Source organism: Lygodium microphyllum, chromosome 26, assembly GCF_053477565.2.
Source record: "Lygodium microphyllum isolate KBCC chromosome 26, Lygodium_microphyllum_v1.1.10, whole genome shotgun sequence".
Lineage (NCBI taxonomy): Eukaryota > Viridiplantae > Streptophyta > Polypodiopsida > Schizaeales > Lygodiaceae > Lygodium > Lygodium microphyllum.
In genome coordinates, this window is record NC_141160.1 from 109622031 (window position 1) to 109649246 (window position 27216).

A 27216-nucleotide genomic window follows, 5' to 3' on the forward strand; every position below is an offset into this window, starting at 1 on the left:
TACTCATCTGCATACATCTCATAGTGACTAGTATGCTAAGTAGTGACCTCATGGCAAACATACTCTCAACATAGTATCTTGGATGCATGCTAGATACATTCGAGATCCACTACATATGAGAGCTGTCCACAATTGGTGGAGTGGAAGTGCTACTTCCCCCTTGAGTATCAGGCAATACTCTAGACCCTTGCTTTGTTGAACGTGAACTAAAGTCAGCTCTAACTGAAAGGCATCTAGGTAAAGCTACAACAACTGAGGATGGTCTGCCAAGTCATCCTCTTCAATCCATTCGGTATCCATTGGTGAATAATTCTGAAATGTCACCAAGTATCTCCTAAAAATCTTACCTTTGACCTGTTTTTCCTTATGTGTCAAGATCTGCTCTCGTACCAAAATCTCATCCAAATCCTCAACCTCAGGCTGAATTCCAGCAGATGTATCCTCTGGCATATCACCATGAAAAGGCCTTAACAAGCTGACATAAAAGGCATTATGAAAAGGCCTTAACACCTGGAAGGGTCCATAGTATCTCATACTCAACTTCGGATACAATCTTTCTCTTCCTTTCATCTTTTTTAGCCTTGCCTTTTCAAAACACAACAATACATAATCACTCTTTGCAAACTGCAAAGTACGTCTATGACAATTGACTGTGCTCTTTTGCTTTTCCTATGATCTTTGAAGTGTATACTTTATCTTTGCTTAGGCTGCATTCAAGTTTTCCATGTAACGGTCAACCTCAAAGATCTTATCCTTAGTTTGCAAGATAGGTGGTACCTTCTTGCTACCCCCAACCACCTCAAATGGAGCTTTGCCAGTGGAACTATGCGCTACGTGTTGTAAGCAAACTCAACCAAGGGCGAATAGTACTCCCACTATGTCTTGTGGTCTAAAATATAGCACGTCAAAAGATCTAACACTGTAGAATTTGCCTCCTCAAACTGACTATCCGTACCCATATTCTCAAACAGCCCCTTCCAAAATAAATTGGTCATTCGAGGGTCTTAATCACTAACGATCGATTCTGGCATACCATGGTACTTAAAGATACGCTGTAAAAATAATCATGACATATGATTAACCTTTATTTTCTTCCTCACTAGAATGAAATGGGCTTATTTGCTAAACGTGCAAATGATAGTTCATATTCCATCATTCCTTGTAGGTATCCTAGGAAGCTCAAAAATAAAGTCCATCGCAATGCTCTACCAAGGCCTATCTGGAATAGGCAAGGCCTTCAATAAACCTGGCATCTTTTGCCTATCATGCTTTACCTTCTAACATAAGATGCATGTCCTAACAAAGTATTTTACATCATGCCTCAAAGATAGCCAATAAAAGAAATTCTCCATTGCCTTGACCATGGCATCAATACCTCTGTGTCCTGCATAAGGATGAGCATGACTCTCAGTGATAACTCTAGTCCGTAACTACTTTATGACACACAGCCGTCCATGTATCATAAAAAATCCATCTCTTAGCACAAAGTGCTCATGCCTCTGGCCATTGTGAAGCTGATCATAAGCATTAGCAAAGTCTAAATTAGCAACATATGGCTCTTTCATGGCATCCAACTCAGTGTGATAAACCATACCGATGGCTGAAATTTGTGGCTTACATGACAGTGTATTGGCCACAACATTCTTTTTACCATCAATATGTACAATCTGAAAATGAAACATAGAGAGAAAATTTACCCATCTCATATGCTTCTCTGACAACTTTGTCTATGTCAGAAAGTACCTCAAAGTTTGATGGTCTATCTACAATGTAAAATTAGCCCCTAACAAATAATGTTTCCACATAGACAGTGCATGAATTACAGCCAAGAGTTCTTTCTCATAGACATGCGAATTCTTTTTTGCACCATGGAGAATTCAGATTTCATAAGCCACAACTCGGCCACTTGCATAAGAACAGTCCCAATGCTATTACCACATGCATCACAGTGAACTATGAATGACTTCCTTAGATTGGGCAACACAAGTATAGGATCTAAAGTCATCTTTTCCTTCAACTTTTCAAATGTTGAAATTTCCATTGTTGTCCATCTAAATGGCACATCCTTCTTCTACAAAGCATGCAATGGAGATGCAATTTCAGCAAACCCGTGTACATACTTCATGTAGTAAGAGTATAAAGCCAAGAAGCTGTGGATCTCGTGCACATTTCTCAAAGGTGGCCATGATCATATTACCTCAACCTTTGCAAGGTCCATGTGAATACCATTAGCCGATACAATATGCCCCAAAAAGTGGATTTCATACAAAAAGAACTTAATGAACCGAATTTTCTTGTCATTGATAACCAGTCTATGCTCACACAGTTCATTGAACACAATATCCAAGTGTCTTCTATGCTCTGCCTCGTTCATTGAATAGACAATAATGTCGTCAAAGAAAGTACCCACAAATCCTCTATGTGGCTTGAAAATGCGATCCATTATTCAATTGAAAGTGGTAGGAGCATTCGTAAGCCCAAAAGGCTTGACAAGAAGCTCATATAGTCTAAAGGATATTTTGAAAGCTATCTTAGAGACATCCTCCAGTCTAATGCTTATCTGATGATATCTACTTTTCAAATCTATATGGCCAAATATGACTGCTCCCTACAATCTATCCATAACATCATCGATCTGAGGAATTGGAAAGTGATTCTTTATCGTGATCTTGTTCAGAGCACAATAATCAATGCACATACGCCATAAACCATCCTTTTTCTACAACAAAAGCAGTGGAGAACAAAAAGGAGATGAGCTGGGCTGAATAAGTCTTTTTTCTAACAGCTTATTCACTTGACTCATAGTCTCCTCTTGTTGGGCTGCACTAACTCTATAGGATGGCTTATTAGGTGGGCTATTTCTAGGGATAAGATCTATGCCATGATCTTCTAGCTTTTTAGGCGGTAGCTGCCTTGGAAGTGATTGAGAGAAGCAATTAGCATACATTTTCAGAAATGACATGTGAATCTTCTCTAACTTAGACACGTTCCCAATATTCTCACTATCATCTTTATCCTTAGTAAAAATCAAGTACACTGAAAGATGATTTTTTATTACTTTAGAAATGGCAGCTACTGATACAAAATGGATAGATTCACCTTTCAACTTTTCATCAAGTGTGAGTGTCTTTTCCTTATGTTGAATAGTGATATCTTTTGCACAAGAATCAATCACCGCATGCATATGGTGACACCATAGCATACCAAGCAATACCTCACAACCCTCAAGTGGAGCAATCAAGAACTCTTTGCTGTCCACATATCCATGTATATGCAACCGAAGCTTCCTAATGAGTGGTGTGACAGGCTTTGCATGGCCTTTATATGCCATTCCAACTTCCCCCATGGGTCCCGTCTCATCCTTTCTGATACCTAGATGGACTACCATGTCAATAGAGATGAAGTCGGCTCATGCACCATTATCAAAGAAAATCAATGCATATTGATTCCTAATTTTTCCCCATGCTCTGCACAACTCAGTAGCATCATCATTGAACTAATCACTAACAACATCGAGCACCAATCCTGTTGATGTTTTGGGCTTCTTTCCTTTAGAAACTCCTTGATTTTCTGGTTTTTCAGCTTGTTGCTTATTGGAACAAGCCCTTGCAATGTGACCCTCTTGTTCACAAACAAAACATTGATTTGTAGGCATCAATTCCCTACATTGTGCCAATGTTTTCGAGCCCTTTCTTTGCTGTTTTGGCCTCTTCACAGGCTGATTTTTAGATGATTTGCCCCTTCTCTTAACCTTGGACAACTTTTTATTTGGCTTCTTCCCACTCTCTAGGAAGCCCGAATCCTTTCTAGGCAACAAAGCATTGGCTGTAGTAGTAGTCTCTATGAGCTAAGATATATTAAGCACAGTGGATTTAATGCAAAAATCCTTGATTTCTTTGGGGAGCCCACAAACATATTTTTCCACTTGCTCATGAAAGGGTATGGGGCGATAAGAAGTAATAGAAAGCAATGCATCCCAAAACTTCTTATTATATTGCTCCAAATTCTTACATTCCTTAGCATCCAACTTATTCCAAATTTTCATGATGTCCACCTCAAAGGTACTTGTCAACCAATTTGATATAAACGTTTGGTTGAATTGTACCCACGTTGACGGTGCTCTACCTTGCATCAAAAGAGTGGACCACCACTACAATGCATTCCCTTTCAAGAAAGTGGTTGCCTTTTGAATCTTCAAGGACTTGGTGAAGTTCCTCCTTGAATAGGATGCATCAAACTGTTGAATGAAAGTCAAAGCTTTCAGCCTATCTTGTACACCACTGAAAAACTCAAACTTCACAGCTTTTTCACCCTCATCATAGTCTTTTGCTACCCTTTTGGGTGTCAAGTTGTCACACATTGGCTGCTGCAAAAAAGGTACACTCACTGGTTGTTGCAAAAAGGGTGCACTCGCTGAATTTACATCAAAACCAATACTAAACGGAGCATTTGCATGACCAGCATTCATTCCTTGAGCCCCATAAGCTTTCCAGGGTATAGATACATTACCAAACATGCTACCTTGTGCCCTAGGCATCAAGCCAACATTGCCATACATAGGGTTTTGCATATTTCGAGGCATACCTGAATGCATTGGGCCTTGCACACCATGCATTGGTTGTTGCATACCATGGGGATTTGTGCCATACATTCCTGTATGGGATCCTTGTCTAACCATAGTATGAAAAATTGTGCTTCCACTAATATATCCTAGCTATCCCAGTATAGCATGCATGCTTGGCTGTCCAAAATCCATTGGATTGGCACTTCCATGATGGCCTTGCATTTGCATTCCTTGCCCTATAGGTACCAACTGTTTCACTTCATTAGCATCTTTGGGAGCTTTAAATGAAGGGTTTGTTATTACCTTTGGTAGACCTTGCTATCTCGAAGGTATAGAAGATATATTCTTCTTCTTGCCTTTATTGTCCTTCTTTGGAGCATTTAAAAATCAGGTAAATTGAGGGTCCTTTGCCAATTCAGCAAAGAGATTTGTTGCTGTTCCATCCAATTCTTGAACTGGTCATCAAATTCCTCTCACTTTGCTGATCGTCAGCCTTATTATGCCTTAAAGGCCCTGTAACTTGCCCAACAACAATATTTTTAGCTTGCTGTCCATGGTCCGAGGCTTGTCCAAGATTAGGCATTGCATTTTCTTCATTCTCATATGAATGTTCATACTGAGAGGTATCATCATTGCTTGATTGCATCTCATTGTATGAAGACATATTGCTGTAATTTCTTAGCTAAGAGCCAAAATCAGCACTAACACAAAGCTTTGGCTTGCAATTAGATGCCTTGGGCCCACCAAATCAGGGGATTGAGTGGTATCTTGGAAATGGATCCATGAAAATAGCCTTCCTTCTTGGAAACGGTAGTAATTCCTTGATGAAGCACTCAATTACAGTAATCAGCAAATAAACATAAATTAAAATGCACAATTTACCTTAATAACCTTGGACAATAGACACCCTATTGGCTCCAAAACTAGCGCCCCTTTTAGTATTTCTTTAACTTTAATTACTAATGGATTGAGTATAAGTTGAGATTCCACAATCTCCTTTGCAGATCCTAAAGCCTCTTGTTGTACATACAATCAACAAGCAATTTGAGCAAATTGCCCCTTGATTTTCAACCAAAAATTGCACAAATGCAACCACCAATTGATCAAATGTTGCCCCAATTCACAGTGGGTTGGCATTTAAAATCTTTGTCAATTCCATGAATTTCAGGTGTTGATTTCAATGTACAATGCCTTCTCCTATTGGCATGGGTCCCAAGTGGCTGCTCAACCCTAATTTTTGCAGAAATTTAGGGTTTACAATAGAGATCTCTCTGTTGTCCACAAAATTTGACTGAGATATACTCAAAATGACTAAGAAATACTGAGATCTCTTGAGAATGGATTGGAGAAGGTTAGAGAAAGCCAAGATGAGAGAGAAATTTGATTTTCTTCAGGAGAAAACTCTAAATTCTGCCTGTTGCTTGCTCCAGCTTGCATTTAATGCAGTCACCTATTGCCATGCACCTCCAAAATGTTGTCACCTAATCAACAATGCTATTGCTAGTTCCTAAAAGGTGACTCCCTGCTGTCTGTTGCCTATTGAGGCCCCCAAATGGTTGTCTTCTGCAACAAATTACTGTTCTCTGATCAGAAAATGGATTAGCAGCTTTCTCTCTCTCTCTCTCTCTCTCTCTCTCTCTCTCTCTCTCCCAAGTTGTAATTTGACTGAATGGCTGAGACCCAGCCGCTAAAAACGTTTTCTCGGTTTGCATGGGCATTTTTGTCAATTTCCATCCTTCTAAATCCATTTTTCAACATTATTCAGCTATTTAATTAATCTTCAAAATTAAGTCATCATAAAAATTAATTTTAGCTCTTCTGACCCTGCCCAAAATTAATTGTGCCTATCCATATTTAAATTCGCTAGGCCATTTGCAACTTGGAGTGGTTCCTAATCTCTGTTGACCCTTTATACTGGCATTAATTAATTAATTAATGCTAGTCCCTAGTGTCACCACCGACACTTATTGGCCAAATAACTGTCCTAGGGTCAAAATTAACACCAACTGACCCCCAAAGCCTAGTTGGCATAACTTATCATAACTTTTGCCTTTGACAGCCACTGCATCCTTGGGGTCCTTGGCCTATTACCATGAAATAACGGCCATGTGCACAACATGTACTAAACAACCTTGCACATTTGATTAACAATATAAGGAAATGTTATTAGTATGATTAAAGCATCTCAAAATTTTACATCCTTGTGACACATTACCCAATCGCATACATGAGGAATAAATTGAATTTTCAATGCCATGAGTATGCTTTAAAATTTACCTCTCATATGTCTCATGTAGTTCTTTGGGAATCAGCATTCAAATAGTTGCCTTCGCTAATTTGGCGTTCCTTTGTGTCTAGATGTGTGTGTGTAGGCATTGGACATGTAGACGTATGTGCTAAGACCTTTGTGGTGATGTGCTAGGGTTTGACAAAGAAAACACCAAGTGTATGACCATGACTTGAACATAGAGAACTCAAACACAAAGGCAAAAATGCCAAACACAAAATGTAGAAGAAAGAGAACTTTGAAGTGAATGAATGAATGCTGTAAATACGGGAAAGAGTGTATAAGATGCTCAAAGGAAAGCTGTTCAACAACCAATGATTCTCGTGGGAGTGGGTTGAGGGGGTAGTTGGAGAGTGATATCCACCAGAGATGGATCCCAAGTGCTACAACCACTGGCAGTCAGAGTTGAGATGATGCTGAAAGTGGAGGGGCAGCAAGTTGGATACCAAAATGCAGCAGTCTCTGGGGCTGGAATTGGTGAATGCAGCAAGGTACCGCTTGAAGAGGAGTGCAGCTAGTCACACACAGCAATATGATTTGGTTGTTGATCGTGGTTGTGACTTGATCTAGTTCCCCTAATGCTAGCTTCTTTCAGTGATCACAAGACTCCGTAAGCTCTGCTGTGAGAGCCTTAACATGGGTCACTACATTTTGAATGTTGGTTGGTCTTGGAGCTTGAAAGCCTTGATTGAGGGGGGTACAGTTTGGCAGAAGGGGCTAACTAATGTTTTTGCCATCAATATTGGAGCATACTTTCGGAGTATTGCGAGTTAGTGTAATAGATAGTCCTTTAGACTAATAGATTTTTATTTGACGGCCACAAACTCAGACTGATTTTCAACAGAAAGTTCTTGCTCCTTAACAACCTCTTTTACAGTTTTCCATGAGCTGGTTTCTGAAGCAATGCTTCTCTCTGCAACATTTCTTCCTGCAAATCTTGGCTATTTTCGTCAGACGAAAATGTGCCAGCATCAATTGACTGACTGCACTAGTTTGGGTAACAGGAAAATAAATAATCATCCATTACCTCAATCTAAACTTTAACATCTTTTTCTACTTTGGGCACTTTATCATTAAATAATAGTGGCTGCATCTGTTTATGGACTAGCTTATGCTCTTGATGAGTGTCACATAGAGGGGCTCCTTTGGGAAGCTGTGGTGATACCTGACAAGCAAGAAGAAAACATTTACATTAGTAAAACATCTATAAGACAATTACAAAAACTCCACGGGAAATGCCAGACAATTGTGCTGTTTAGTTTGTGAGGAGATATATTAAGAAAGGCTCTGGTGCTGTAAAGAACATGATTGAAATTCAAGGATCTCCCTATTGATTACTTAACTTCTGTTCATCTGGAAGGTACAAACTACTTACACAGGCCATTTTATGGTCAAGTGCATTGTGCAGATCTTGAAGTGCAATATAGGATCTGTTAAATGTCTGAGGTCAGGGAATGTTCATGCACATCAGGAGCGTCATCATCGTCTTCTTGCTCCAAGACTTTGCAATCACTCAGTATTTTGGTTTATTAGTTATCTGATTTTGTGTAGACATTTGAGGAGGCTGACAAAAATAAAGATGGAAAGATAGACAAAGAGGACTGGAGAAGCTTGGTTATGCAACACCCTTCACTCCTGAAAAACATGACACTGCAATATCTCAGGTAACTCTACACGTTATGTTATTCTGAGTTACTACTGTGGGAAGAGTATCTCAATAAAGGACGATGTATACAAGTCCAAATGCAAAGGTGTCTAAGTAATACTTGTGAAATTTGTGTGACAGGGATATAACAACCACGTTTCCAAGCTTTGTGTTTCACTCTCGAGTTGACGATATTTAGCATCTCCTCCAAGCTTAGTGCTCTGCCTAGTCTCTTGATTGGATCAGGTAAGTATATCTACAACTAACACCTTGTAAAAGGAAACTGTTTTGTATTATTGCGACCAAACTTTACACTTTCTGAAGAAAAATGCCTCTCCTACTTGAGCCTTTTTAATTAGCCTGTGTATGATCTGGTGCAAAGAAGAAAAGATGAAAAGGGAAAGCTTCATTACTCTTAGTTGCTGCTAACTAGCAGGCATCCTTGAACGAAACTTTCAATTCATTCACATTATGTTGATTGCTATTATAGTTGACCATGATTGTTTCTTAAAGAGGGTCTTCTAATTGGAAAAGTCCAATGTCCTAGGCTGGCAGAAACTAATGAAACCTTATCAAACAAGCAGGTACTGCAGATTTTAATGGATTGATGCTGAGGAAGTAGCAACTTAAATGAAGGATTTTGACAATTTTAGGGCAGCTTCAAGCTTTCAGCGTCAAATGGCTGATGAATTCATTTCCTTGACACTTCATGGTTGGAGCATTCTGCTACCAGTCATCAGCATGGAAAATGTTTTAGCTTTGCAACGACAGCCAGCATATGAAGGCTGCCTATCATATACAGAATCTGAAGGCATTCAACAGCAGGTTCAAGCAAGTAACGCCTGCACATATAAGCCCAAGTCCTCCACGTATGATGTGAAGCCTTTTTTAAGACTACCCCCACACGCACGGATCCAGTTCTTTGGTGATGCTGTTTGAAGCATTCTCCTGCACAGATCCAGTTCTTTCCTTACACCATTTGAAGCAGTTTATAGATTATACTCACATGCACAGATCCGGTTCTTTGATCATGCCATTTGAATCATTTTTTGGACTCCACTCACATACACAGATCAGTTTCTTGATCATGCCATTTTTATATGTAACATTGAGCCGTTTTGCTGAATATTGAGGATTGGTGAGTGGAAATGAAAAAGAATTGCGCAATCTTTCTGTAACAAAAGTAGGTGAATGGACAATGGAGCATTTGCTGCAGAGAGTCTGGTTTCTTAAGCAATGAATGCTGCATGTTATCTGTTGTTAAGAGTTAGAAGTAGTGCCAATCATGAAGAAACAAGGTGTACAAGTGCACATGAGTATTCACCTTTGTGAGGGTCCTTTTTTGGGGTCAGCTGCTTTTTGATTTGTTAGATTATAAAGCATAGCCATTCAAACAGATTATGTGGTCATATTGATTCTCTCATTTGAGAGAGATACAGCTTTTATTGTTTCATTTTATATCAGAATCTGCCATGTCTACAGTTGACTTTATATGCGCGGCTTAAGTGCAGAACTTGAACCTGCTTATAGATGTGGGTTTGTACATGCGAACATATACATGCTAGTAAACATGCTGGACATTTTTTCCTAGATCACAGTATGAGTCTATTTTCTCACTTATAGCACTGTTTCCTTGTAGTGAAAGAAAACACTGTTTATATATGACTTTGGTTCCAAGTCATAGATAGCATAATTTTTCTCGTAAGGCTTGAGCTTACAAGAGGAGTATGCTTACACTTGGGGTAGTTGCTACATGTAAACCCTTACTATCATGTGTGTTCAAGGCTTAATAGAAAAATCCCCTTTTTATAAATTTATAGTGGCACCTTTTCCTACTGAACCTTTAAATATCTCCATTCAAAGATACTCTTCTATGTGTAACAGAGGTCAAAAGGAGGGATTCTACAATTCCCTACCATTAGATCCATATGATAGACTGGCATATTCATGTGAGCGATCCCCTCTTCTCAAGATGCTACCCGCTACCTTGTATTGGAATGCACCCTATTGCAAGGATGATGGCATCAATAATGACTTCAAAACCTTTGCTAGAGGTAGCTAGCTTTAGGATGGGGGTAGTGTTAAGATGGCCCTTCAACTTATTAAAACTTTCGTACTCCCAATTGGTCCAAGTGATGTGAGATTGGTTTGTTGAGTAGCTCTATAATAGAAGATACAATTAAAGCATGATCTTTGATAAAGATGTGGTACCATCTTGCTAGTCCAAAAAATCCTCAGATTTCCTTGGCAGTTCAAGGAGGTAGCCAATCTTGTGCATCCTTGACCTTAGTGGGGCCAACAACTTATTCCTGCTTCAGAAATGATGAAACCCAAATATTCAATCTTTTTCTAAAAGAAGTCACATTGCTCTTTTTAGCATAGATTGTGTGCATCTTGAGATTCTCTAGGACCTCTGGCCCAGGTTCAGAAATGATGAAACCCAAATATTCAATCTTTTTCTAAAAGAAGACACATTGCTCTTTTTAGCATAGGTTGTGTGCATCTTGAGAGTCTCTAGGATCTCTGGCCTAGGTTCTCTTTATATCACATTGAGTAGATTAAGATATAATCACAAAATACGAGTATATACACTTGTCAAGTTAAGGCATGAAAATATCATATGCTAATATATTAAAGGTAATCACAACATTACTTAGGCCAAAGAACATATAAAGAAACTCATAATGCTCATACCTTCTATTGAAGATGGGTTTGGATGTCTTTCTCCTTCTTTCTCCTTTATATGGGTTTGGTAATATCTGAATCTTAGGTTAATTTTTAAGAAGACCTTGGAACCTTATAACCTCTCAAAGATCTCATTGGTTATGGGGATTGGATACTCATTCTCAATAATAATAACTTGATTCAATACTTGATAGTCAATGGAAAGTTTGAAGGATCCGTTCTTTTGCTAGAAAAGGTAGGAGCACCCCAAGGTGAATATCAAGGGTTGATAAAGCCTTGGTCTACTAGTTGCCTCAATTGCTCCTTTAGGTTGAATGATCTAGCAAACTGGCATCTTGTATGGCCTCTTAGAAATCAATTTTATTTCGGCATAAGTTTGATCTCATATTCAACTTCTCGCTTTCAATGGACTCTTTAGGGAACACATTTCCTTAGTTCTTGAGCCAATAGCATTCACAACAGTTTTTCAAATGGTCTATTTTGTGAAGTTCGATACCTTATTAAGCATAGTGGAAGTCCTTGAGCCAAGAGCATTCACATCAGTTTTTCAGATGGTCTATTTTGTGAAGTTCGATACCTTATTGAGCATAATGGAAGTCCTTTCTTTAGTCATTTATCAATTCTTTCGACTTTGTTGAATTGAACCTTGGGCTTCTCAAGTTTGCCATGTGTTTGGACAATGTTTCCATAAAGATTCTAAAAGGTAACCAAGCCATCCACATGGTTCATGCTAGTGTTCTTTGGTACTAGCTAGTCCATCCCTAATAGGCAATCATATATCTCTAGTGGCATGACTTGAAAGCTATTTCAACATGCTTAGCCCCTATTGAAACTCTATTTTTTAGCCGATTCCAACAATATTATCCACTATCCATTTCAAGGAAGGGTTAATAACCAAAGGAGGATTGTAAAGAAAAGGCCATAGACGCATATTCAAGATTATAGAGCAACATTACTATTGATTCCATAAATAGAAGTGTGAGTTGTATAAGTTCTATTCTAGATTTGTGTGTTTCTTGGCCTACTAGGAAGAGCTAGCCGACCAAAGCACACTTCACAAATTAGAAGCCATATGCAAGAGGATTGAGGATGTTGAGTAGATAGATATGGATGTTGAGGAGGTATTGCCCATTGAGAAGGAGAAGGTTATGTTAAGTAACTTGACGTAATAATGTTTAATGAAGTAAAAACTTTTTCAATCTCCACCATATTCTCAAAGCCTTAGAATTCCTCTTCAAAGTATATAATATATTTGACAAGATGATCTTTGTGTGTTGAATGGTGTATTGAAGATTTTCTTAGCATTAACAAAGCAACAATTCTATCTAGCTTCATAAAGGGAGAAAAATAACTTCTAAGTTGGGGTTTCCTCTCCACTGACAATCTCTTCTTATATATTTATCCTTTATGCAAGGAAACTTAGAGGATTCTACATTAGCTTCTATCTCCCTCTCCAATATTTGGATCTTCTAAGGAAACTATTGTCCAAATGGTGTGGTTGTTACATTCTCTTCTCTGGACCTAAAATTGAGTCGGACCTTATGTCCCTTAGGGAGACAATTGAATATTGCTAGATTACCTATCCTAATGTGCCATAGGGTTCGAGTTTAAAATAATACTTTTGTAAATATCTAGCATGTTTGAAGAATTCCATTGGATATCAATGTAATCCTAACTATTTCATACCAACAAATATGACAATCTTGCATAGAAAACGTGACAAATACAACAATGCACGTCCTCCATCAAACAAAGTAATACTAAGGGTTAATAGTAAGTGGCATCTACAAGGGAACCTCTCATGATTGGAGATTAGGTTCAAAGTTTCTAGTCTCCCAATATCCTTACTAAAGTGTCCATACTTCCTTGGTTAGTACTACATACAAAGCGATATGGACTTCCTTGGTTAGTACTACATACAAATGCTCTAAAACTAGAAATAAGTGTTGGACACGCAGTTTAGATGTAACAATGCTTAAGAATATATAATCACTTTCACATGAAGGTCCAGAACTCTTCTTAGAAATAAAACATGTTTGGTAAAATCACCAACTTTGTGTTAAATGGTGTATTGTTTATTTTCCTTGGTATCAAAATAATAAGTCAGTCTAGCTTTATAAATGAAAGAAAATAGTTGTTTAGTTGGGAATTTCTTTCCACTAACAATACTCAAGAGGAAAGAAGGAAGTGTTCTTGCCCTAAAAGAATTTTTTACTTTCAATTGGGAATTTTTCTCGACTAACAATACTCATCTAGTGGGGGCTCTAGAGTGCCAATTTATCCATCATTTAATGCCTCAATACCTCAAAGCAATTTCATGATAGCAAACAATCCAAGAATGGATCATAAACCAGGGGACAAGCAGCCTAGAAATACTTCAACCTGACTATCTCTATGGGTCTATACAAGGAAAGAAAGAAAAAAGGGTTGTGCGTTAAATGTGTGAGAAGTATACAGCTGCCAACCATGCAACAAAGTGTGCTTATAGGAATGCAAAAGCAAGGTCAAGGTCCATAGCATGTTAGGTCCTTGTTGATTTAGTCATATGTGTTTATTATTGCTCCATAGCTTGAACTTACAAAGACCATCTAGCTAATCGATTGGATTTAACACAATTTTGTGAATTAAAAAAATCTATTATACTAATTTTTACAATCAACATTGAACTTTTTCATGTGCGGATAACTAATTTTTGATTATGACCTTGCTTTTCGAGTACAATTGTTATTTATATTCATGTAGAATCCCTAGCTAAAAGAAATGGTACACAATAAGCTATGGAGATTCTCCAAGAGCTAGAGATTATCACATGCACTTTGTGAAAGATCAAGAGCATAGAAATTTAAGAAATATAGAGTTGTTACAGTAGGAACACCTTGCTCATCAACGACAAAATCTAAAGAGAGTGGTAGGCGAATGTAGCTCCACCTATTGTAATGATCATCAATGCTTTGTCTCATGATTATGGATGTGGTGCCACATTTGGATATGGCCACATTTAGTCCTTTCTACTAGATTTATGTCATTGATAAGGTTGGCTAGGCCCTTCAACAAGTTTGTGAGGTGGCCTATTCAACTTTAGTGCGCATCTCCCTCCAATTCAACTTTAGGCCTATTCAAATTTGACTAAACATTAAACGAAGGTAACATCCAATTTCAAACTTGATGGCACATATTAATTGACTTGGTTAGACTCAATTTGAAAAGCAAGCCAGGTATATGTGCTTAATCTATTTGTTTTATTCTCATCCATCCCCAACTTTAATCAAGCTCTTGCCTTCAAGTACACAAAAAAGATTCTCATACTTTAACACCATTGTGTTTATATCTAATGGCATGTTATTGCCCTCTTGGCACACAAGACCACCTACTCCCACCCCCATTACTATATATCATCAATAAAATTCCACATGTTCATTTCTTCATGAAAAAACATTGCATTAGAATCCTATACACTATGACCATTGGCATGTATACAATCTTGGAAGATTGGGCTTTAATGATCCATGTATATCAAAATATGAATTCATATAAGTTGATCTTGTAGTTTTCAACAAGTTGCACAATAGATTCATTACCTCTTAATCAAAGCATTGGCAACTTGATAATTCTAGATGTTTGCAAGTACTAGGATCCATAGGTAGACTATAAAATGCAAAAAACATTGGTTACATCTTGTTGCTCAATTTGTACTATTGTAAGACATATAGGTTGCCTCATGACACATGACAATTGATAAAATTTGTTCCATGTACTATTTTGATTGAACCTTGATAGATATCATACAATGTCAAAAGAAAAGTGATTGTATTAGAAGTCTTCAAAGGCACAAGAATCACATGCATGTGAGAAGCATTGAGAGACTCATGTATACTTAGAAGCACTTTGAAATGACGGGGCATTTGGCATATATTTATAGTATTGACTTTTGTTGCACAATTTTTCATTGGTTTGGACCCTCATAATCTATTGGGTGTGTCTATAATTTAATACAAGCTAGTTATTGACAAGTGCCATATATTGTAGGAGATGCTCTATGTTTAATATATAAATATCTCTCACATGTTTCAAAGTGGACAGTGGAAAAGTCTTATTGTTTTCTAGATTGCATAATTTAGCCAACATTTGCATAGCCAGTAGGTTTGTGCTATATTTTAGTGTCTATAACTACACCTTTACCTATGATACACATAGTTGTATTCATAGAAGGAATTCGAGTATCCAAGATAAGCATGTGGCCAACAATAGTTCCTTTTGCAAACTAATGTGCACTTGTGTAGGATATGCTCTATGTTTTAAATATAAATGTCTCTCATATGTTTCAAAATGGACAGTGAAAAATTCTTATTGTTTTCAAGAGTGAGTCAATATAGCCAACATTTGCATGCCCAATAGGTTTGTACTATGTTTTAATGTCTATAACTACCCCTTTGCCTTTGATATACATAGCAGCATTCATAGGAAAATTTCCAACATTCAAGATAAGCATGCAACCAACTTTACTTTCTTATGCAAACTAATGTACACTTGTCATCAAAGTCCTCCACAAGACATCCCTTTGTATTAAATCTAACTTGCAACCTTTGCTCTACTACCTTATCAATAGATTCCGAATTCTTTATGATCAGGGGTGGAAAATGTAATACATTTGATAAACACTTTGTTTGAGCATCATATGCAAGGACAAGGAAACTTTCCTAATGTGTTAGATACATCAATCATCACATGTCGTTGCATATTCTAGACTATGTAAATCTAATCTCTCTCCAAATTGTTCAACACATTGAACATATGATTAGATGCACGTGAATCCAATGTATCATACATCATCACACGTCCTCTTTCTTATAGCAACATTCATTATATGCTACACACTCATCTTACTATCATTCTATCTTAAGGTGATGCATACTTTCCTTGTTGTAAATTTCCACTATGAATGTCATTCTTCTCATCATAATAATGGACTACAACGCATCCATCTCTTCCTCCTCTAGAGCTCCCCCTACCTCTAGAATTACCATGGTCTCCTAAAATCTACACGTCACCAAATTGTTGAAACTTTAACCTATTTTTCTTGTTACAACCAGCATGCTTCATACCATGGCCTCTTAAAGAGGATCTGTCACATCCCCTTTCGAAACTTTAGTAAAATAATTGGACCTATTCACCACTTATTTTTTATGATTCACATTGCATGTTGATTCTTCAATAATCATGAGAGACCCAAGTCATCGAAATTTGGAAACGGCTTTTGTACATACATAGAAGTAACAAAAGAATTCTATGCCTTTTTATTCTTAGGGACACCCAAAGTAGAAGAAACCAAGTCATTATTATCTAACATTGGATTAATAGTTGTCAGAGTATCTACAATGCTCCTAATCTTTAAAACACACTCATTTACAAACATTTTTCATTTCTTCAAAGTCTTGAACTCATGCTTGAGGTGAATCTCCTATGCCTTTGTGTTTGCTAAAAGTATATTTTCAAAGGTTGTCTAAGATCCATGTCAACTCTCTACTTTTTTTATATACCCAACATAGTGTTATCATATCTTTTATCTTTTGCACACTATTCTTTCTATGTCTTTAATTCTTCTGTAAATCAAAGGATCACTTAGCTCTAGTTCCCTTTCTTCACTCTCTGAAACAAACTTGAAGAGTTCTTTTCTAATAAGTTCATCACACAAAACTTCCATAATGAATAGTTATTCTTATATATCTTCTCAATAATAGGATTTTCACTACTCTTAGCTATTATAGCAAAATTGAGTACCAAACAACAAGCAAGACTTTTGTAACCTTTTACAAGAAGTGCACAAACACCGTATGCAAGAAAGATGCATTTGACAGACTTCAGAACCAACTTATTGTACTTGTCTTTAGGAATATGGTAAAAAGCCTCACATCTAAAGACTAGAAATTGTGCATACAAGGGAGGTTTACAAACTATACCTCCTCTGCAACTCTACCAACAAGAGTAGTGCATGGACATTCATGAGATGCATACTAATAGTAATTGCCTCCACCCAAAAGTACTATAGTAAGCATGCCTAACTAAGCATACTATGAAATCTTACGTAAATACTCCTATTTATGTGCTTTGTAATACCATTCTAGGGTGGGGTGTATGGAAGGAGCAACCAATTCAAAGACTTAATACCCCTCTCATCAAAAAGTTATTCAAATACCTTAGAGACAAATTCACCTCCATTGTTAGACTATAGGCATTTTAGCCTATGCCCAAACTTGTTCTCACAACCATAGCAAGAAAGTGATAAAAAACGTAGGTAAAGCATCCGATTTTACTTAATAGGATAGGGCCAAAGCTTATGCAAAATAATTGTCTATTAATGTAACAAAGTATTTCGTGCCACCCAATGATCGAGAGGGCATGGTACCACAAACATTTGAATGCACAAGAGCCAAAGGCTTGCCCACGCGTATAGAGCCAGACTTTTTATGAGAGTTACATGTTTACCTACCATAAAGACAATGATCACATGAATCAAAACATGAGTAATCAAAAGGTAAAAAATACTGCGAACAAGTACTTTCATTCCATTCAAAGACATGTTCCCAAGGCGATTACACCATCAAGATACGTATGGAAGATCGATCACAACTAAAACATGGTCAATGGACCTAGAGACAAGGTAGGAATAGCGACTACCAACCTTAGTATCTACAGCAAAAACAAAACTACCACAAGTGATCTCCAATGTAGAATCACCAAAAGATACATGGTGCCTATCATCATCCAACTCTCCAACTGAAATAAGGCTTTTAGTGAAAGTCGAGACATTATGTGTATCACAAAGTACAAAAGGAGTACCAATACCAAACATCATCAATGCCAATTATATCCAATGCAATGTCACCTCCTAATCTAGTAGAACCTATAATGATATTGTAGCTATGAAACCAATGACGATGTAGGGTAATATAGAATGGAAGCTCTCAAATCAAGAAGCCAACAATGAAGTAAGAAGATGGAGTATATGTTATCTAAGTAGTATCACGTGATGAAGTAGCAAGTATGTAATCATTGGAACTACACTCCAAGGCATTTATCTCCTCTAGCTTTACACTAGACTTAAGAATAATGCTATGATCATCAGAAGATTTGGCATTATCCTAAGTTTTCCCTTTGCCTTTTTCATTGCACCTATCATTGCATATTTTATGGCACTGTGGTCCTAATGTGACCCTATTGCCCACGACAATGACATATCAAAGAGGACTTATGACTGTGAGACTTACCACGTGACTACCCACGAGATTGAGACTTGTCCATGTTGGACTATGAGTCTCTATCATGGTAGCTATTTCCTTTTCGATGATTTTTTCCTCTAATTGTAAGTGTATGAGAAGTGTAGGCTACATCAATATTCTTCATGTTCACTTCTTCTATAAGTAAAGCACTCTCTACATTATTGCATTAAAAACCATTTTCAGGAGGGTTAGCACTCATAGTAATATAAAATGTATTCCATGACTCTAGTAGTGTGACAAGTGATAATAAGGACCTTATGTTATCCTCAACCTAAATTCCCTATAAGATAAGTTGGCTTAAAATAGAGTGAAACTCATTCAAATGAGTAGATGTAGGAGTTCCCTCCTTCATGCAAAGATCCAAAGCTTCTTCAATCAATATAATTGAAATATGTGACTTTGATTGTCATAAAGATTGTTGGGGTAAAGGCACCTCCGCCATGCCGCCCCGTGTATTACTACACTGACAGTACCCGCCACTGCACACTGCAGGTGGCGGGCGCCCATCACGTCACTTTATTATTTACATTCATTTTAGTGACTAGTAAATAAAGGAAGGCCCGGTCACACATTATGACTGTTGGAGTTCCCATTTCTTGTCTCTCTCTTTCTTGCTCTTGCTCTCCCGCCATAGCTCGCGTGCAAGCTTCGATCCTTCTCACATTTCAACTGGTATCAGAGCTTGGCTTCCTCTTGCTCGAGCTCGACTCAGTGCTTCTCTACCTTCGCATCGACTCCCTTCACGCATTGGATCTCCATCCCGGCAGCCATATCCGATCTCCCCGAGCTCCCGTCACTCCCCGGCTTCCCGAGCACCTTCCCGACCTATTGAGGCACCTTCAAGGCATTGGTACTGAGGTATTTGATCATTCTTTTAGGTTTTTATTTTAGTCTACAGGTTGCAAACAGCAAGGGCAGCCATGGCTTCAAACCCTTGAAGCTTATTCCCCTCATATTGTGCCTTACACTTATCAAGGCTCAAAGAGGCTTGTCATAGGCCTTTGATAGGCCCTTCTTGAGCCCCCCATTACCCCCTTTCAGCCCATGTGGAGCAGCAGAAAGTTCAGCACCAACATGGCAGATTGCACCATTTTTTCCAGGCTGTTAGCACTCGTCTACTTCAGCTCCACACTTGGCCATTGCTTCTTGCTCTCTACCTTGATCAAGAGGGCTATTAGACTTCATGTTTGATGTCATTCAAGCTTTGGGCATTGATCTTGATCATTCGAGGCTGATTTCTTCAGATTTGGGATTGTCATGAACTGTCATAACAGGCGGAAAACAGGGCAGCACCATTGGCATTAGCATTTGTTGCTTATACTCCATTCCGGTTGTGCTATTTGATGCCCGTATGCAGTCGAATGCCTTGGGAATGTATGCACATGATTATGCCATGATTTTGGCCTGAAATATTGGCTGAAATTTCTCAGTTTTGACAATCAAACTTGGCTGTAATAACAGTGGGATGAAGGTACTTTGGATGCTTTGTCACTTACCTATTGGTACCAGATGTATGCTTTGGGATTTGCCATCATGTATCTGATATTTGGGGACGACTTTGAGCTCATGTTTGAATCTATGGAATGTATTTGAGCTACGCATAAGCTCCGTCTTGGTTGGTATTCACTGGCATTTGGACCGACTTGGCATGCTCTTGGACCGCTTATGCCTCATGTCTATGCTTGACAGTTAGGCTTCATACATTACATGCTTTGGTTCGTGATATATGCCGCTTGGTTTGTCTATGCTTTACCGACATTGGGAGCTTTGCCTTGGATGTATTTGAGCATTTCCGACTCAGTTTGATCATTTACTTGGTTGCTATCGGATGTCATTGAGTTGACAGAGATCTTATTTTGGGATTATGTATTGCTCATTGGTTGCTTCCATCAGTTGCTTCATGTATGTCATGCTCTTGGGATGCGTATGACGCATTGACTTGGTCACTTGTCACTGGTACTTTGTCTTGGGTTGCTTGAGCCCTTAACTCGTTTGTACACCTTTTGTGCCAGTGGGAGCATCTTGCATGCTTACTTGACCTTGAGCAGGGATTACATGCTATTGGAGCAATTACATGTATTGGAGCAGTCTATGTCATTGAGCAGTTACAGATGTATTGAGACTTTGGGATTATACTCTGACAATTGGATGTTGCATTGAGTATATGTCTTGGTTCACAGGATGCTTATGAGTTGAGTCTCAGTTTTGGATCCGCTTTCTTTTGAGCAGACACCTATTTGTGTCAGGTTTTGGCAGTTGGTTCTACATTTTGCTTAGATTGTCTGGGGGTGTGCCTCTTACTGGCAGATGCTATTTGACATCTCTCGGTGTTATGCTCATGTATTTTCACTGTCATTTGGCTTTGCTTTGTCCTCTTTATGCCGGCTTTGGAGCTAGCATTGTTTAGTTGACATTAGATCCAGTTTTGGGACAGTTTGCTCTCATTATTGTAATTCTGAAATTTATTACAACAAGCATTTATTGGTGGACTGAGCAGTATTTTTTATGCTGAAATATCATGATTTGGTGTACCGCACCTAGTACTAAGTGGGCAGCATCTTTTAACACACTTTTCTCGCCATTTGGAGCTCATTTCAGCGGATTTTGAGCATTTTCTGCAGTAAAACAGCCAGCAGTTTTACATTGTCTGTGCATTTCCAGCCTGCATTATGGCATCCTCTTCGACTGATAATGCCATATTTAACATCACCAAGTTGGATGGTACCAACTACTCTTATTGGAAGAGTCAAATTTGGCAGGTCTTGGTGCAGAAATCTCAGATTAAGCCACTTTGGTTGAGCGGGGAGCATCCTGAAACTATGGACAATGACGACTGGCTTGAACTTGATGAGCTATGCAAGTCCACGATTGTATTGTCTCTCACTGAACAGGTACATTATAATGTATTTGAGAAAGCACAGAGTGCATGGGATCTATGGAATAAGATCAAGAATCTTTATGATAAGAAAAGTCCGGCGAGTTAGGTGTACTGGTTGAAGCAGCTTATGGATGTGCGCATGAAGGATAATGCGACTATGTCTGCTCACTTGAGCCAGTTCCATGCTATACTGAAGAACCTGACTTCGCAGGATATCACCTTTGGAGAGGAAGTAACTCCTCTTTTCTTGCTTGGGACTCTGAATGAGTCATGGGATGCATTCTGCATTGCCCTATGTGCCTCTAGTGCTACTCTGAAACTAAATGATGTTGAGAGTGCTCTTTTGCAGGAAGAGGTTAATCGCAAAAACTTGGATGCCTCTCGTGTTTCACATGCTTTGACAGTTAGAGGCAGGAATGACAGGAATGATCGTGGTCATGGCCGTGGCCGTGACTCGCAGAAGAGTCGGTCTAAATCTCGTGGAAAGTCACATAGTAAGTCGCGTGGGCGCAACGCTAATGTCACTTGTCATCATTGTGGGAAAAAGGGCCATATTAGACCACAGTGTCATGAGTTGCGCAATGAGAAGTGCAAGGATAAGGGGAAAGAGAAAGTGCAGGAGAAGTCCTTTGATCGTAGCATAGTACCTACGAAGTCCAGCGTCAAGATTGAGGAAATTAATGTCACGCAAACCGAGGATTCCGATGGTGGTGATGAGTTCATACTTGCAGCTAGTTCTTCTGATGCCTCACACTTGACTGAGACACCTAGTATGTATGCACAGTGCTGGTTATTGGATTCAGGTGCGTCCTTCCATGTGATGCCTTACCGTGAGTGATTTCACTCTTACCGTACTATATCTGGATCAGTCAGACTTGGAGATGACAGGTCTCTTGATATTGTGGGTTGTGGAGATATTCAGTTGCAGTTTTCCACTGGCAGTTCCTTTTTGCTCAGGGATGTACGTCATGTACCTGTGCTTACGTGTAGTCTTATGTCTGCAGGACAGTTGGATGATGCAGGGTTTCATGTCTGTTTTGGGGATTCTGCCTGGAAGATTACCAGAGGCAGACTTGTGCTTGCTAGAGGCGCCAAGGCTGGCAGCCTCTATCCTCTTGTTGTATCTGGGTCTTCTGTAGACCATGTTTTGGAAGTGGGCTCTATCCCACATGTATCACTTTAGCATGCCCGTTTGGGGCATATGTCTTTGAAGGGAATGAAAATATTATTTGATTTGCAGTATCTTCCGCCTTTGGACTATGCACGTTTTGACTCGTGTGATCATTGTCTTTATGGTAAGCAGAATAGGTCTACGCATAAGAAATTGGGTAGGCCATGCATGAGTGAGCCCTTAGCTTTGGTGCATTCAGATGTTTGTGGGCCCATGCCGTGTATGTCTATGGGTGGCGCGAAGTACTTTGTTACCTTCATTGATGATTTTTCTAGGAAAGTGTGGGCTTATCTCATAAAGCAAAAGTCCGATGTCTTGGCAGTCTTTTAGCATTGGCTTGCTCTTGTTGAGAACCAGACTGGGTATAAACTGAAATCCCTTAGGACTGACAATGGGGGAGAATATGTCTCACGTGCTTTTGAGCAGTTTTGTGATGACAGGGGTATTAAGCGTCAGTTGACCGCCCCTTACACCCCCACCTAGAATGATTTGGCTGAGCACATGAACAGGACTATTCAGGAGCGTGTCCACTCTATGCTTAGCCATGCAGGCCTACCACAGAGCTTTTGGGCTGAGGCAGTTAGTACGCAGTGCGTGTCATAAACCGATCGCCTTCTAGTGGATTGGATTTCCAGGTTTCAGAGGAAGTTTGGGCTGGTAAGCCACCCTCTTATGCGCATCTCCGTGTCTTTGGATGTGAGGCATTCTGCCATGTGTCCAAGGACAAGAGGAGTAAGTTGGATCCAAAGAGCATTAAATGCATCTTTCTTGGTTATGGTGATTCTGGAGAGATGGGCTATCGCCTATGGGATCCGCAAACGTGGAAAATAGTATGCAGCCATGATGTAGTCTTCCATGAAGACAAGATGCACAGGCAGCCTGAGAAGGTGGTTGAGATCCGCAAAGTGATCTTTCAGGAGGAGCCTAGAGCTCCTGCACAGCTAGTTGGATAGCATACAGCTGCAGCAGATGCTCATGGTCAGGGTGTTGGATAGGCAGCTGGGCAGGCAGCAGAGCCTGCAGTGAGATGGTCTGCTAGAGACAGACGTCCACCTGATAGATTTCAGCCCTCTATGCATTATGTTTTGGTTACAGATGTAGGAGAGCCTTTCACTTATGATGAGGCTATGCGCAGGGGTGACAATCACTCCCGGGAGAGGGCTATGCAGTCTGAGATTGACTCCTTGCATAAAAATGAGACTTGGGATTTGGTTGCCTTGCCTAAGGGCAAGAAGGCTTTGCCATGCAAGTGGGTGTACAAGCTGAAAAGTACCCCTGGACACCCCAAGCCGGCATACAAGGCTAGATTGGTAGCAAAGGGTTTTAAGCAGGAACATGATGTGGACTTTGATGAGGCCTTTTCTCCTGTGGTTAAGATGACCACCTTGCGCTTGGTCTTGGCTTAGGTTGCTCAGCTTGACTTAGATCTATATCAGATGGATGTCAAGACGGCTTTCTTACATGGGAACTTGCATGATGAGATCTATATGGAGCAGGCTAAGGGCTTTGTAGAACCTGGCAGGGAGCACCTAGTGTGCAAGTTGAAGAAAAGTCTTTATGGCTTGAAGCAGGCACCTAGGGAATGGTATCATAAGTTTGATGCCTTTATGCAGTCACAGGGCTACAGCAAGAGTGCTATGGATCCGTGTCTTTACACGAAGAAAGCCCGTGATGGTTCATTGCTTATTTTGGTACTCTATGTGGATGATATGCTGATAGTAGGGAAAGTTCATGATGAGCTAGATGCTCTTAAATCTCAGCTGAAGAAGAGCTTTGAGATGAAGGATTTGGGACATGCCTCTCACATACTTGGTATGCGCAGTAGACGCGACAGGCATCAGGGACTCCTCTACTTGTCACAGAGGGAGTATATTCATAAAGTCCTTGAGCGCTTCCGCATGCAGGACGTAAAGCCTATTGGATGTCCATTGCCTTCTTATGTGAAGGTATCACAGGCCGATTGTCCGCAGATAGATGAGCAGAGGGCCGAGATAGCCCAAATCCCTTATGCTTCAGCTGTGGGCAGTTTGATGTATGCCATGATAGCCACTCGTCCAGATATTACCTTTGCAGTTGGTGTTGTGGCACGCTATATGGCTACACCTCGCAGGAAACATTGGGATGCCATGAAGGGTATCATGAGGTACCCGAAGGGCACAACAGATATGTGTATTTGCTATGGCAGCCAGGATACAGGGGTCGTGGGGTACACTGACTCCGATTATGTAGGACATGCAGATAGTAGGAAGTCCACTTCTGGCTATGTATTCACCTATGCTGGAGGTGCTGTCTCTTGGATGTCCATGGTTCAGAAGTGTACGGCTTTGTCTACTACTGAGGCCGAGTATGTTGCAGCCATTGAGGCTTGCAAGGAGGCCATATGGCTAGGTCGTCTAGTTGCTGACCTTGGGATTGATGCTATACCTACACTGCATTCGGATTCTATGAGTGCCATTCAGTTGGCTAAGAATCCAGTCTTCCATGCGAAGACAAAACACATTGAGGTGAGGTATCACTTCATACGTGGTGTCGTGGAGGACAAGTCTGTTGACCTTGTCAAGATCTCCACTGACGAGAATCCTGCAGATCTGCTCACGAAAAGCCTCACTACTGAGCGCTTTTCCTTCCTCAGGAGATTGATGGGCGTTGGATGAGATGTTGCCTTTCCTCATCCCTTGTACCTATGTACAGTTGTACTGTCTTTTTTCTTTTCTTTTCTCACTCACTGGGAAAAATTCGCCTTTAAGTGGGAGGTTGTTGGGGTAAAGGTGCCTCTGCCGTGCCGCCTCGTGTATTACTACACTGACAGTACCCGCCACTGCACACTGCAGGTGGCGGGCGCCCGTCACGTCACTTTATTCTTTACATTCATTTTAGTGACTAGTAAATAAAGGAAGGCCCGGTCACACATTGTGACTGTTGGAGTTCCCATTTCTTGTCTCTCTCTTTCTTGCTCTTGCTCTCCCGCCATAGCTCGCGTGCGTTGTTGGGGTAAAGGCGCCTCCGCCGTGCCGCCCCGTGTATTACTACACTGACAGTACCCGCCACTGCACACTGCAGGTGGCGGGCGCCCGTCACGTCACTTTATTCTTTACATTCATTTTAGTGACTAGTAAATAAAGGAAGGCCCGGTCACACATTGTGACTGTTGGAGTTCCCATTTCTTGTCTCTCTCTTTCTTGCTCTTGCTCTCCCGCCATAGCTCGCGTGCAAGCTTCGATCCTTCTCACCCTTCAAAGATCACATATCTTCTACCATGAGTCATATGCACCACCATCATTCGAAATAACATTGAAGTACACTTGCTTAGATAAAGATAATATGATAGTAGACTTGCATAACTCATCAAGCTCATCCCAAATTTATAGCTTTATAATCTGACTTTCAATGGCCTAACTTGCGTCTTTTATACCAATACCCTACCATATTTGCATTTTTTAGTATTGAAAGATGTTACCATCGAACTTTTTGATATTGAAAATAACACTATTATTTGATGTGTTGGAATTATCTAACATTATGTTTGCAAATGACTGTAAAGTACGAGAGTATGGACTATTGTATTTATAGTAAAATAGCCCCAAAATTGAGCCAAAAGTGAGGGCAAGAAGTAGAGAACAAAGGAATATATAGTTGTCCACAAATAATAGGTACTAGAGTGCTCAAACAAGGCATCTACTGTCTAAGAAACTGCTCATAAATAGTTTTCAGCATTGCTGTCTATAAAATTGCAATAAATAGCTATAGATTTGTAGGCAAATGATCAAAGGAGTAAACTTCCACTACTTGGAATATCCAGGTAGTAACAAGGATATATAAAATGCAACTAGCAGTGTAGCAACCAAGTACCAAGGACTATCAAAACATATAGGGTGTTAAATATGTAGATGCATACAATAATGCATATCAACTATGTGTCCAACAACATTGAAGACCCACTAACAATTATCTGTACAAGGTGCCCAATATCAAAAGCAAACCAACCTAGAGTTATCAAACTTGCAATGAACATTATAACATAAACCAAAAGAGCATAAAGAGTATCCCACCACACTAACTCACAAAAAAACAAGCTCTATAATATAAATATAGAATATAGATGGCTCTCATTGGAGGTAAATCAGGATCAAAAATAGGGGTGAATTTTAGCCTAAAGGCTATTTTTCAGAGGTTGTTTTGGCCATCAAGCTAAATTTCCAAGCTTGAAAATTCAAAAAGTAGCCCATACATACAAAAAATTACATAGTTTGGCTTAAATTTCATCCAGAAATAGCTGAAAATTGGGTTTTCTCATAACATTCACTCACTATTTTAAACTCTTCACCATTGATTAGCCAAACATTCACCAACATATCTACAAACTAAAAATCATGAGGGTCCCTTAATTTTTACCCTAAAGTGAATCCGAAATTCCCTAGAGTATAAAAGAGCTCAAGATATAAGTGCCACAGCATCTGGGAAGCCTAAGTATATCATTGTGAGAGCTTTTGCTTGACTACCAAGACCCATGGACTGCTTTATTGCTCAAGCGTTTCAAGTCGAATGCCAATGTGGTTGTGCACACCCTCTATCCTACGGGTGTAGTGAGCTTACCTCCATGCTTGATCAAGTGTCCTTCTCTCTCAAACCTTTTGGTAGCTCCACGATATGAGATGCAAGCTTAAGCAACCTCAATCCTCCACCTTCAAGCTCCATGCTCCATAGCCATG

General features: G+C 39.6%; 1 protein-coding gene across 3 annotated transcripts in view; it reads left to right on the forward strand.

Annotated features, from left to right (window-relative positions):
• The window catches only part of LOC148013668 (calcineurin B-like protein 3), a 132280-nt gene extending 122391 nt beyond the window's left edge, over positions 1-9889 (forward strand). For all 3 annotated transcript variants that reach the window (XM_087667557.1, XM_087667559.1, XM_087667558.1), the window contains 3 exons: positions 8403-8515; positions 8638-8742; positions 9081-9889. In XM_087667557.1, coding sequence (XP_087523683.1) covers positions 8403-8515; positions 8638-8695 — 171 coding nt within the window. In that variant the 3' untranslated portion in view covers positions 8696-8742; positions 9081-9889. The remainder of the gene's footprint in view (positions 1-8402; positions 8516-8637; positions 8743-9080) is intronic.
• Positions 9890-27216: the final 17327 nt, after the last annotated feature.